A 13,558-nucleotide genomic window follows, 5' to 3' on the forward strand; every position below is an offset into this window, starting at 1 on the left:
GCACCATAGTACTCTGGGTTTAAAAAAATCGTGAGATGGACGCTATTTATTCAATTTGTCTGTTCCACATATTCGATCACCAATTGCCATATCAGTAACCCATGGGTCCATCTCTATTATACAGAGCTTTCTTGTTTGTCTGCCTCCTTTTGAGGCATGTTCTGGCACTCCTGTTAATTACAGTACTGAATGCTGGACACACTGCCTGGTGAAACACAGTGGAAGGCATCTTAATTAAAATTTTTGCTATCAACCTGGCAGGTGAAAAGCAGCATCTGACAAAGGTCTAATGTGTGACCCACTCTTTGCAGGCTGAGCACCCAGTCATCAGTTGAAGGGTGTGTGAATTTCCTTTGCTCACTTTTGAATCTTGTTTTAATGTGCAGGGCTCTGTGTTACAGAATTAGATCCATGGGAGCCATGTCTAGAAAACGTTTCTTTCCCGTGTTTTCACCTGATGTTTCACAGGCATGCTTTTAGTCGAGTTATACTTACCAGCCTCAATAGCTTTTGTGTGAAGTATCCAACAATCTAAATTGACTTTTCTGTCTATTCCCCAACCTCTGTATTGGGGATGGAACCCAGGGCCTTCAAATGCGTTACATCCCCAATTCTTTCCTTATTTTGAGACACAGTCTCACTAAGTCTCTGGCTGTCCAGGGTTGGGTAAAACGTGCTGTCTCCTGCCTTGGCCTCCCTAGTGCTGGGATTAACAGGCATGTGGCACCTTCCTCCCTGCCTACTCTGTCCCTCAAGCCTTGCCAACAGCGACTCTTTGCAGGCCTAATTCAGAGCAATCCCGCAGGGGTCTCCCCTCAGGCTCCGCGGAGAGCCACGTCCCTCCCGCACGCGAACTCCCTGGAGAGGCGAGCTCCTCCCAGCCAGCGCCGCACGGCCGAAGCCGAAGGAGATCCGACAGCGGCGCTTCGCCGCGCAGGCCAGGCTGGCGCTCCATCACTCTCTTCACGCTCCGCTCCTTCCTTCCCGAGCCAACCTAGCAACAGTGACGCTACCCTCGGCCAGGACGCTCTCCGGGAGGGCGGGACAGGCCAATGAGCCGCGAGGAGGGGCCTGGCGCGAGGAGGGACCCGGCGCGAAGAGACCTGGGAGTTGGGAACCCAAACGCGCGCTACGGAGATCTGGGAAGGGTGGGGCGAGGCCGGGCGCAAAGATACCTGGGAGGCGGCAGTGCTGGGCGGGGCGGCGCAAAGCAACCTGGGAGCCAACGGGGCGGGGCTGGGCGGGGCGGGGCCCCGCGCAGAGAGATGTGGAAGTGCTGGAGGCCAACGGCCCGCGCCGACGCGCGGGAACGCTGGTGGCCGAGGCCCCTCCCCGTCGGGTTTGAACCGAGCCCCGCCCCGCGTTCGGCCAATCGGCAGCCGGGTGGCTGCGCCGAGGCGGCTCTTTGTAGGTGCCCACCGGCTCGCGGGCGCTGAGCGGCGCGGTGGGACGGCCTCGCGGCGCAGGTGAGCAGCAGCGCGGGGCGGGGACCGGTGGGGGCAGCAGGGCTCCCCATGACGGGACTGCGGGGGCGGCTTCCGCAGCGGGCGGGCGGGCTGGACCGACGCCTTTTTGTCGGTCCTCTGCCTGTCTGTCCGGCGCTGACCCCCGACGTCTGAGCGCGCCGCCAGCCTGGTGAGTGCGGCTCGGGTTCTGTCCTTTGTTTCCTGGCCTCACTTCCTTGCAGAGGCGCGCCAAGCACGCTTGGTGGTCCACCTTCTGTCCTAAACTCCTTCCTGGCCTGTTGGAGCTCTCTCCGGCCGCAGGGACGGGAACCTGGGTCCCCCTACTGGTGCATCCTGGTGGGGTTCTCCAGAGCTCCTCTCCCCCAACATGGGTCCCCAGGAAAAGGCTGCCAGAGCACGCGTGGCGATGCCTTGGTCCAGACAGCGCCAGTATTTCCCTCCCGGGGCCTTTGTGTCTGGCGTTCTAGAGCGCAGAGTTGAGGTAACAGTTCTTGCAGATCAGCTGGAGGGAGAACTGCCCTCCCCTCCCTCCGGGCTGGGTTTACAGCTGAGGTCCGTCCTTATTTGTGAAAGGTCATTTTGTTTTAAGTTAGAGCGAAATTCGGGTAGAGTCAACTGGCCTTTCTCGGTGCTGTCTTGGAAAGGGGCCAGAAGTTTCCCTCAAGTTGCTGCTGGCAAACGATCCTTAAGAAGGTCAGAAGTAGCTGGAGTCAACCTTTTGATAAGGGACTATGGAAGATTTTAAGCAAAGGGTGGTGGAGTGATGGATTCTCAAGTCCCTATAGGCTTAGGGATTCCCTTGGATGAGTATTTCAGAGTAACTTCACCATGTGATGGGAACACAAATGGTTAATATTGATTCACTTAAAATCCTAGCACCCATGAGAGTGTCCAGCAATGGCTACCTGCTATGATGGTGACAGGTCAGAGACAAAACTATCCCTCCCAGCCCTGGATTTTTTTTTTTAAGAGAATAAAACAAAAGAATGAAACGAAACAAAACAGAACAATGAGAAGATCTTGGATTTAAAGAACAAGACGGTAGGAAATCAACAATGGTTACTGTATTGCATACTGTTAGCCTCTTTAGTTGCTCGGCCAGATGAGGTGGTGCACACCTGTAATCCCAGCACTCAGGAGGCAGAGGCAGGAGGATCATTGAGAGTTCAAGACCAGCCTGGGCCACAAAGTGAGCTCAAGGCTAGCCCGAACAGTATGAGACCCTGTCTCAAAAGAAAAAAGAAAAAAAAAATAGCTGCTCAGACTATCATATATAGGCATGTAAAGTTACTCAAACAATATAAGCACTAAATTGTTTGCTTCAGTTGCTATCATTTCAGAAGTTTAGGTATGTGGCTTCTAATTTCTTTTGTGGCAGTGTCTCCTGAACTTGTTGAGCTGCAGACCTTTTGATCAGAGCGTGGAGACCTGCATGTTCCTCTGGCCACTGAGATGTGTGAATGAACCGCTTGCTGTCAGATAGAAATGCCTTCATCGTGGAGTGCCTGTTGTGTGCAGTCTCTGTCAAACCACAGTTTGCACCCTGCAGGCCTTGCTTACCCCAGGCCTCTCCCATCCCTTGCCATGTTAGAGTCTCTCTACCTACCTGACACCCCTCTTCCAGCCAGTGTTGCAGGACTGTGGGTTGCCTGCTAACTTGGCTGTCCCTTGGACACCAGTTGGTGGGTTTTAGGTACTCAACTTCATGGGAAAGACCTGCCTGTGGGTGGGAAAAAAACAACAGGAAGCCAGACTGCAGCCACAAAGGCATTCTGCCTTTTGTCACCCCAAAACAAAGGGCTCAGCAGCCTCCTAACAAGAATGTGAATGGTCCCAGGCTTGTCCAGCTCAGGCTGGGCCAGCCTAAACGGGTTCTAGTTCCCTACCTGTCCTGGGTCAGGGTTCCATGTCCCTGTCCGTGTGTATGTTCAAACTGTTGGGCAGACACTGATGAGGTGTTTCTGAGCTTGCTGTCTCTGCAGTGATAGAATCCCAGTGCTGCCTACAGGGCAAGGCTGCTGAGGCTGAGCCTCTTCAGATCCCCGGACCATGCTCCTAAGGCTTGCAGCTAACGGCATTCCAGGGTCACCACCTGACACTGGTGTGTGCCGGTGGCCTTCCCTCTCTCATCGGTGCACGCCGGTGGCCTTCTGCCTGTCACTGGCATGCGCTGGTGGCCTTCTGGGAACGGGACGTAGGGGCACCAAAGGCATTATGCTCAGTGTAATTTCTTGAGCTCTCTTCAAGTGTGACGTGCCAGTCCCTGGTCAGTCATACTGGTCTCCCATGGACTAGCCCACCCAGTGAGGGGTCATCATCAGATTTCCAGAGTCACGGAGGGCAGCCAAGGATTCTAGCTGTAATATAGGGCTTAATTCATCCCATTTGAGTGAATGTAGTGAGTGCTACATTAAATCTTGCGTAGTTGAAATTTTGTAGTCAGCTTTTTTTTGTTTGTTTTTTGTACTGGGAATCAAACTCAGTACCTTGTACCAGGCAAGTGCTTTGAAATTTCGGATATGGTTTAAAAGAGATAACCAAAGGTGGAAGAACTTGCCACAGAGGAACTTTTGGGGCTTAGTTCTTTCTGTAGTGTCTAGTGTCTTTCTGTAGTTAGACTTCTTATATTAATTCTCAGTAAACTGAGAAATTTTCACCGGCGACATGATTTTGTTTCTTTTTGAGACAGGATCTTGCTGCGTAGTGCAGGCTGGCCTTGGGTTCACTGTGTAGCCCACACTGGCTTCTAACTCTCAGCAATTCTTCTGCCACTGCCTCTTGGGAGCTGGGATTACAGGTGTGTGCCACCATGCCCAGCCAAGCGAATGATTTTTTTTAAAACCTCTGTAGAAGTTCAATTTGGACCAAGACAAAAAGCTTGAGTACTATATTACTAGAAGCGATCAAAATACTTTTTATGTACTTTTGTGATAAACTCCTTCCATTTTAAAATAGGTGATAGGCCAGGGATTTGGTTTAGTGGCGTAAGCGCCTGCCTGGTGAGCGCAAGGTCCTGAGTTCAATTCCCGGTATCAAAAAGATAATACAATACGAAAATAAAAAATGTGATATTTTAGCTGGTGTGTCTCAAGTAGGGCTATAATGGACAGTAACTCTCACTCGCCATTCTAGGATATTAGACTTGCAGGGGAAATAAACTTTGACTGAATCTGTCTTTTAACTTTTATTTTGAAATAAAGCCCCGTGCTCAGCTGGTGGAGAAATGTCAGAGGCCTTGGGTGTCATCCCTGTAAGGCATGGCAGTCTGGTGTCCACAGATGCAGTTGGTACAGGGGTCAGTGTGGGATTAGGTGAGGTCCAGCACCTGCCCCTCGTCCTCACCTGGCCACCACAGAACTGCCCTGTGAGCAGCATTGCATGGCATGTGGCTCTGGAGACTGCTTTTCCTTCCCCAGCAGGATGGGACTGTTTACAGTTCAGGGCCTTGCAGGTGGAGTGTGGGGGGACATTCTTGTACATGTTTTCACATTTCGGTGGGATAAATGCCCAAGAGGTTACTTCATTAAAGTGTCAGAGTGTTGCATGCACAGGAGGTGAGATCTGCCACACTGATGGGAAATTAGAAGAAAGGTAGACCTTTGTTTCCTGTTCCAGGGTAGGTCAGGTGAGCCCACAGGGTCCTGGGGACATGAGTTGGTGCCAGTTCTCAGTCTGCAGTGTCCCAAGCTCCATCTTGGCTTTTGTGCAGGGATAGTATATGCCCTATACAACAACAGCTCCCCAGAAGTACCTGGTACAGGGAGCCTTTGGATTGAACTTTCTAAAAAGAAACCTGAAGTTTGCACATTTAAAAGAATATTTGTTTAGTGAATTAATTTGTTTATTAGCTTCAGATGAATTATTTGAAATTACCGTGTTTGGCTACATTACCAACATGAGAAGAGAGGACTTTAGTATATCCTCACTTAGCTTTGTGTTCTGGAAGCAGTGCTTGCTGGTGTTCATGCTGGGTGTCAGAACCTGCCAGACCCTGGTCCTAGTCAGCTTTGCAGCTCTGAGGCACAGGCTGTGCCCCAGCAAAGGCTGGTGCTTCCTGCTGCTGCGTTGGGCCTGGGGAGATGTCAGGCGGAAGGTGTGTGGGGAGTGCGGACCCCGTGAGCATGGACTTGCTGGGTGGGCCCTTGTCCCTTTGTGGAGCCGCTGGTGAGGAGGCGCAGCTGCATTCGCTCCAGGCACATTTAGGGGAGGCAGCTTTTCAACGGGCTGCCTGCCATCAGCAGCAGGCTTTCATTAGTAAGCAGCTAAGAGGGAAGGGCCCCAGTATAGGGATAGCTCTGCTGCTGGCTGGGGTGTGGTCCTGCAGATCCTCAGCACTATCCCTTCCCCAGCAATGTGTTTGATGCTCCACTTTGAGGTCCCTCCTCTGTCCTAGACCCAAAGTTGAGATTGTTGGGGTGGAATTTAAATGTAGCTCTTTAAATATATTTCTCCTGCTTCTGTCCATTTATCTGTTGATGGAAGAAGTTGTGCTAAACTTAGAACTTTGTCATCTATGACATGCAGGGGCAGGACTGCCTCAGGATCATGATCGTGAGCACTGGTGTCGCTTCGCTTTCTCTGAGGGCTGGTGGCTGTCCTGGGTTGCTGTCTGTGGGTGGTGCGGAGATGTGCTACATGGATCCTCCTTGGTTTTCACAGGCACAATGTTTGCCCGAGGACTGAAGAGGAAATGTGTTGACCAGGAAGAAGTCGAGGAGGGTGCACTGGCTGGCTTCAGCTCCATCCCTTCCTACAGCCTGCAGCGGCAGTCGCTCCTGGACATGTCCCTAGTCAAGCTCCAGCTCTGCCACATGCTGGTGGAGCCCAACCTCTGCCGTTCGGTCCTCATTGCTAACACTGTCCGGCAAATCCAGGAGGAGATGACCCGGGATGGTGTGGGGCGTGGGACAGCACCCCAGAGCACTGGGCGGGCACCACTCGACCGCCTGGTATCCACAGAGATCCTGTGTCGTACAGTGAGGGGACCAGAGGCTGGGTGCCCTGTTCCCGACCTGGGAGATGGCGCCATACAAGGTCCACTTCCCGAGCTTTACACAGTTGACTCCGCAGAGGTGCCCAGGAGTCCTCAGAGTAGCCTTTGGGAAATGGACAGTCCTCGAGAAAACAGGGGGAGCTTTCAGAAGTCTCTGGATCAGATATTTGAGACCCTGGAGCATAAAAACCCCAGCTCCATGGAGGACTTGTTCTCAGACATGGACAGTTCCTACTATGACCTGGACACCATGCTGACGGGAATGATGAGCAGTTCCAAGCCAGGCCTCTGTGATGGACTAGACAGCTTTGCTGCAGCTGCCCCCTCGCCTGGCTCCAGCTGCAAGTCCGACCTGGGTGAACTGGACCATGTGGTGGAGATCTTGGTGGAGACCTGAGAGGAGGCCCTTGATGGGCCTGGGACAAGGCTGGAGCCCCAGAGAGCTTCTCAGTGTCTTGCACCCCAGAGACTGAGGCGACCTGTTCTGTATAAGGGGTTCTTACAGCCTGCAGCCCGTGGCCTGCCCAGCCCAGCCCAGCTGTCCATGGGGTCTGAGAATGTCCCTGGACAGATGGCCTTCTGCAAAGGTTGCAGCTCCTCAGGCTTGTCCACCCTTTCCAAGGAGGGCAGGACAGAGTCTTGCTGGAGGAAGTGGGAGTGCTCTGAAGTTTCAGCCCTGCCCCAGGCAACAGCTCACAGCCCTGGGTCTGTCCCTTTTGGTATCAGGGTAGATGTAAGGGCCCAAGCTGCATCTGACCTGGTTTAAATTTAGATAGGTGAACTTTTTTAAATTAAGTTTTATATGTTTTGGACACTATTTTGTCTTAAGATGTATTTTTTAAACTTTTATATTTTACCCTTTTAGGTTTTTTCACTATTTTCTTAAAAGTATATTTTTTCTATAAAACATCTTTTGCTGCTACTTTGGAAACTTTTATAACCCAAACAGTTGCAGTTGGTATGTTTTGTTTTTTTTAAGGTTTGAATGGGGGGTTTTTCCTAAATGTTCCTCCATACTCCAAGGGAACACACACCTGTTATGGTCTTCTGCTTGGCTTTACGTGCGACCCTCTACATTGGTCTGTGCTGTTGCAGGGGAGCCAAATTGTGGCACAGCACAGTGGCACCGGGGACCACACACAGCTGCAATGTAATTATTACTAGATCTCTCCAGAGCCACAGTTGCCTAGACCTCAGTGTCAGGAGGGTTTTACTTATGCTTGTTTATGCGAAAATCCCCTGGAATCCAAGCTCCTGTATTTGTGTGGGAGTCACAGACACCAGCTGCTCTCCAGAGACCACAGGTCTCGGGTGCCTTCCATTAGGTCATGTGCAGGGAGGACTCCTTGTGTCCACCTTCTTGCGCTCTAGCCTGGGTCCGCCTGCTCCTTGAAGTGTACACCGCTGATGTCAGGTGCCAGGTACTGCGTATGGAACTGGTGTGTGCCTGTTGGGTTGGAAGATGCCCACTTGTTCTGTTAAATGGTTCTGGAATGACATTTTAAGTTACACTGATGTCTGGGGTGAAAAAAGTCTCTGACCACTCAGTCTTGAGGGACAGTTAGGTGCTGCCTGAGCTAAGCTGGGTTGGCCCTGCCCTCCAGCGCCTGGGGAGGCGCCCAAGTCTGATTCCTCTAGACCTGGACCCACTTGTGTTTCTTGTTTGTCTTACGCTATTTTCTGATTTCCCCTCCTTTGGGCCTACACTATTTGTTGTTTTCTTTTGTGCATATGGCCATTCTTTATTGTCAGTGATGTAAACCTCACTTTATTAAAAATGTCCAACAAACAAAATGGAAATATGCTGTGACTCACCTGCTGTGTCATGATCCTTCAGTATTTCAGACTGTCTTTAGAGTTAACTGCTTTGGAGAGACGGGATGAGTTCCTCTTAGATCCATTAAATAGGCAGGGAATGGATCTCTTATTTTCCTGACCTCACAATTCCGAGGTGAAACTCCCCTTTACTTTGCTCGGCACCTCACCCAGTTGCAGGGGCCTCTGCTCAAGGTTGGGCAGCGTGTAGATTTGCCAGGGCTCAGCAGCACCGCGGCATGAGGCTGCAGGTGAACACTGGTCTGGCCTGGTCCCAGGTGCACAGCCTCTTGCTACTCTGGGAAGTGTTCCTGTGGAAACCAGTTTAAAGGGTGTGCATTTGTATGATAAACCTATAGCAGTTACTTTCTTTACAATTGTCTCTTCAAATATCATTTGTTCTGTTTCAGTACCAGCTATGGTGTCTTTTGGCAGCCTTGACAAGTGTAAGGTATTGGAGGAGACCTGGTGCCTGAGGGCTGCGGGATGCTTGTTAGGCAGAGTAGGCCTGATAGACTTGCCCTTTTGAAGGACTGCGAGTGATCTGCTCTGCGAGGCTTCCTCCAGTGGCGACCGCGCTGTGCTGCTGTGCTGCTGTGCTGCGGTGCGTGTGCTGCTGTGCGTGTGTTGCTGTGCGTGTGCTGCTGTGCGTGTGCTGCTGTGCGTGTGTTGCTGTGCGTGTGCTGCGGTGCGTGTGCTGCGGTGCGTGTGCTGCGGTGCGTGTGCTGAGGAACTACGAGCACTTGGAAGTGGGCCTTGGGGGGGTTGAAGGTTGAACCTTATTTCCTGGGCTCATTTTTGCTTACTGTTCGTTGGAAGGTGCTTCTTTGTTTTTTCTTTTCTCTTTGTTTCTCTCTCTCTCTTTTTTTTTGAGACAGTCTCACCGTGTAGCCCAGGCTGGCCTCCAACTCACAGTGACCCTCGCTCCTCAGTTTCCTGAGTGCTGGGGTTATAGGTGTGTGCCACCAACCTGGCAGGGAAAGTGCTAGTTTCCTCCATGAGCATGGTGGTTGGGCCATTTTTCCATAAATTTCTTGTCATGTTTAATCATAAATGTATGGATTTTTCTTTTTCTTTTTTCTTTCTTTTTTTTTTTTTTTTTTTTTTTTTTTTGTTTTTTGTTTTTTTGTTTTTTTGGAGGCAGGGTCTTGTTATATAGTTCAGGCTGGTCTTGAATTCATTATCTGGCCCAGACTGGTCTTGAATTTATAGAGATTCTCCTGCTTCAGCCTCTCAAGTGCTGGGATTATAGGCATGTACCACTATGCCCAGCTGTAATGTTTAAATGTAGGTACAGATTAACTTTGGTGGAAAACAGATATCCCAAGTGTTTCATACTTTTGTCTGTAAGATAGTAGGGCATTTTATTTAAGTTGTTACTTAACCATGTGACAAGTATCTAGCGGGGACTGTGACCAAGGAGGACTCCCAGGATGTTTTTGCGTGGAGCCTTGCTAGCCATGGAAGTGTGTTTGGAGTTTTAAAAGTTAGGAAGTCATGCACACCTCATTTAAGAAGTGCCACAAAGGAGGTGACAGGATCCACAGGGAAGCGAGGTTTCTGTAGGTCTGGAACTAGTTTCAGGGCTAACTGTTCCTCGGGGCGCTCCTGCTCAGCTCTTGCTGCCCTAGCCCTTCACTCTGGGTGGGTGTCAGCACGCCATGCAGTCCCCAAGGGCAGGCTCGGTGTGCAGTTTGAGGTGGGGTAGCGCTGGCAGCCTGAGGGTATGGCCCCATGAAGCACTGTCGTGAGAGAGTTGGGTAGGCTGGTGGCCAGCACCCAAACCCTGCCTCTGGGTCCTGGCTGGACACACATGTGGCCCATCTCCTGGTCCCATCTAGGGACCTACAGACTGTGAGCATTCTTGGTGTGCATAGAGACGAGGGAACCCTTTCCCCATCACCTCTGTCCTTCCTAGTTTCCACCTGCATTGTGTGTGGTATCCTTTTCAGGATCTGCTGTGAGCTGGCCTGGCCTTTGCGGCACTGTGGTGGGGTCACTCACAGGAAGGACCGTCCTTATTGTGCTTCACACCTGTGTGCTGTGTCCTTGGCGCCTGCTGTGGGTTTCCGGTGGAGACAGAAGCAGCAGGGAGTGGTGCTGTGTGGGTATGTGGGGTTATGGTGGTAACTTTGCTGTGCCACTGTCTGGAGATGTGGCTGCCCTCATGAGACCAGGACTCACTACTGCCAGGGCAGCTTGGGGCTCCCTGCAAGCACCAGTCCTTGGCCCAGCCTGGCCATTATGCCCTGCCCGATAAGTTGTGCACCCCGTGTCCATATATTGCACCCTGCACACTGGCCTGAGTCCACAGAGCCAGCTGACCAGAGATGGGCTAAGCAGCCAGGCCTGGCCTTCTTGGTCCAACTTGGGGAACATGAGGGCTCAGGAAGAACCCTCATGGTTTGATGCCCTGTGCTGACCGAGGTCTGTAGCTATTGAGTGTAGGGACATTGCCCTTAGCACAGATCACGAATGGGGTTCACTGCACCCCAGGCCCCAGAGTTCAGTCTTAGCCATCCTAGCTGTGGTGTGCTCTGGGCTGCACTGCATCTTTTTACTGAGCCCAATGTGTAAGCCACCCCTGCACTGGTCCTTGGAGACCCTCCAGTGCCCCTGCAGGGAGCGCTTGGGTGGTGGTATGGTGGCCATGGTGGGTGGAGCTACCAGGAGGGGAGGCTCAGTGAACTGGAGGGTCAGGGGCAAGACAGCTTTCCGCCCCCTGCTCTGCACCTCCCACTGCCACAGAGGGACCTCTGGCACCTTAGGGCCTGCCAGGGTTCCTTACACGTTGGCTGACAGGATTGTCAGAAATGGCTCATTTTCATGGAGGCTGCTGCAGGTTTTCTGATACATTTAAAGCTGGGAGGCCAGGGCTCTGGGTGAGGAGACTGGCTGTCCAGGGTGGAGCAGCAGATGTGTGCACATGAGTGTATGTGCAGCTGGAGGTCAGGTGATGGCCAGTGGACATTATGGTTGCAATGTTAATGACGAGTCCTTAGTGCCCTGTAGTGCTCCTTGGAGCAGAGGTTCTCCATGGAGACAGTGATGTCTGCACCTGTCGGGATGGTCAGTCTGTCCTGCTGGCAGTTAACCAGAACATGCAAGCACATGCAAGCACAACGGGTACAGCATCTGCCAGGCGCAAGCGCAGCCTTGTCACCCATCACTTGTGCCATGCCCAGTCACCCATGTGACCGCTGTTTATTCCAGGTCTTTTCTTTATTTTTGTTTTTTTGAGACAGGGTCTTACTGTGTAGCTAGCCCAGGCTGGCCTCAAATGCACATTACTTCTCTTGCGTCAGCCTCTCGAGTGCTATATGCCATCATGCCCAGCCATTGTAAGTCTTTTAAAGGAATCCTTTAAGCTCTCTCTATATATATATGATGTAAGTGATGTTTTCAAATATGTGTATATTTTGGGGGACACTAAAATGAGGTGACTTACAAATTCATGACAGTAATCCTTTTTTGTAGTAAGCACACTTAAAATCTACTCTTAGAGATTTTCAGGAGTTTACTGTATTAACCTGTTGGGCGCAGGCGCTCAACATACCATACCCCACCCGGGACTAAGGACCACGCCAGCTTCCGCAATGCGCTGCGTCCCTCTTTAAATTAGCCAACCCATGCGCACTTCGTGCTCACTCCATACTCTGTGGCAACTCCTGATTGGCCACAGCTGGATATAGTAGCCAGAGCCTGCGTCCCATTCCCTCCCTGCTTCCTCGTGGCAGCCTGTGATTGGTCATGGCCAAATATATAAACCAGAGCCCGCGTGAATAAAGCAGCAGTTAACTGTCGCCCACAAGAGCGTCTCCTGTCTCATTGGGGAGCTGCGCCGGTCATTAACCACTCTCAATACCCTCACAGGTGACCTGCAGGTCTCTTGAACTTGTGCCTCTCATTGGAGGCTCTGTGCCTTTGGACTAACTCTCCATTCCCAGGAAATTCCTTCTCTTGGCATCCAAGTTCCAATGTCCAGATTCTCTGTAGAAACAGAACAAAATGTGTCTCTTTCTACTGGGCTAACTCACTCAGCAGGTGACCCCCAGCTCACCCATGTCTGTGATGGCTTCAGTCCTTCCTGGCTGGGTGGGATGCTGTGTGTCTGCACCTCGATCCTCCTCCACTGTGCTGCTGGGATGGGGACCTGCCAATTCCAGGCCTTGGCTGCAGTGAAAGTTCGGTCAACGCACAAAGGCAGGCGTGGGCGCGGGTGCGGGTGGGGCCGCCCTACTGTAGTCCTGTGTCTGTGCGGCAGGCTCCTCCTTGGCAGGTATCAGCCATTAGCCGTCCTAATGTGTGGTGATAGCTCGTGGTGCTTTTAATTGCTGTTCCCTGTGATCAGGATATGGAGCCTCTTTCTCAAGCTGTTTGCATGATTTTTGAAAGTAACTACTCAAGTCTTTTGTTTTTTGATTATTTCCTTGTTATGTACTCCAGTAATGACCCCTCCTTAGCAGATACCCCATGACTCCACATATTCACCCCCACCCCATCTTGTACACAGCTGACCCTCTCCCCCACCCCTCTGTCTTCCTTCCTTTGCTTTGGTGGTCCTGGAGATTGAACCCAGAGCCTCTGCATGAAGCTATATCTCCCACCCTTTTTTAGACAGGATTTACAGAATTGCCCAGGCTGGACTCAAACTTGCCATCCTCCTGCCTCAGCCTTCCAGAGTGCTGAGGATTATAGGCATGCGCCACCATTCCTGTTGCATCTTTTTTTTTTCCCCTCATGCTGTTCCACACGTATCTTCTGGTTGAAAAAAGAAAAGTCAATTTTCCTAAACATCCGCTGTGCACACACAGATCTGAGTTACTGCTTTCTTGTAAGTTTCAAACCATATCCCATGCAGAGCTAGCCATACAGCCCTCGGGGTGGGTGGCCAAGGGCCAGCGGGGTGTGACAGCTACTCCCTTCTCTCTTTGTGACAAGGGACAGCTAAACATCACTGTGCCTGACCAGTGGTGCTGTTATCCAGGTCATTTGATGTGGGATGCTAGCATCTTCTGGAGAAGCTGGTCCCCAGGAGGGTCTCCGTCTAGAACCTCGGAACTCTCCAGTACTGTTTCTCAAACCTCAGGCCTGCCTGGGGACAAGAATTTAGCACCAGTCCCTGTGGAACTAATGAGTCAACAAGGACACACTCTTACCCAGGCCTGTTTATTTAATAAAACTTTACCAAAAAATCAGTGCTATCTACTTGGCTCCACCCTCAGAAGGAAAGAGCTGCCTCAGCAAGTGCCTGGGAAAGCTGTGTGTGCGGCTTCTCAGGCTG

At 51.4% G+C, this 13,558-nt stretch overlaps 1 protein-coding gene across 2 annotated transcripts; it reads left to right on the forward strand.

The window, feature by feature from the left end:
- Positions 1-1,329: 1,329 nt before the first annotated feature.
- Positions 1,330-8,259, forward strand: Cdca4 (cell division cycle associated 4). 2 transcript variants are annotated; one of them, XM_003463115.5, is made up of 2 exons: positions 1,330-1,466; positions 6,126-8,259. In XM_003463115.5, exon 2 carries the CDS (start codon positions 6,131-6,133, stop codon positions 6,854-6,856), a length of 726 nt encoding a protein of 241 aa, XP_003463163.1. In that variant the 5' UTR covers positions 1,330-1,466; positions 6,126-6,130; the 3' UTR covers positions 6,857-8,259. The 2 variants fall into 2 exon arrangements, with proteins under 2 accessions (XP_003463163.1, XP_013000434.1); XM_013144980.3 differs by lacking the exon at positions 1,330-1,466 and adding an exon at positions 1,499-1,635.
- The last annotated feature ends 5,299 nt before the right edge of the window (positions 8,260-13,558 follow it).

This window comes from Cavia porcellus, unplaced genomic scaffold (assembly GCF_034190915.1).
Source record: "Cavia porcellus strain 051 isolate PalLab524CR breed Dunkin Hartley unplaced genomic scaffold, mCavPor4.1 scaffold_31, whole genome shotgun sequence".
NCBI lineage: Eukaryota > Metazoa > Chordata > Mammalia > Rodentia > Caviidae > Cavia > Cavia porcellus.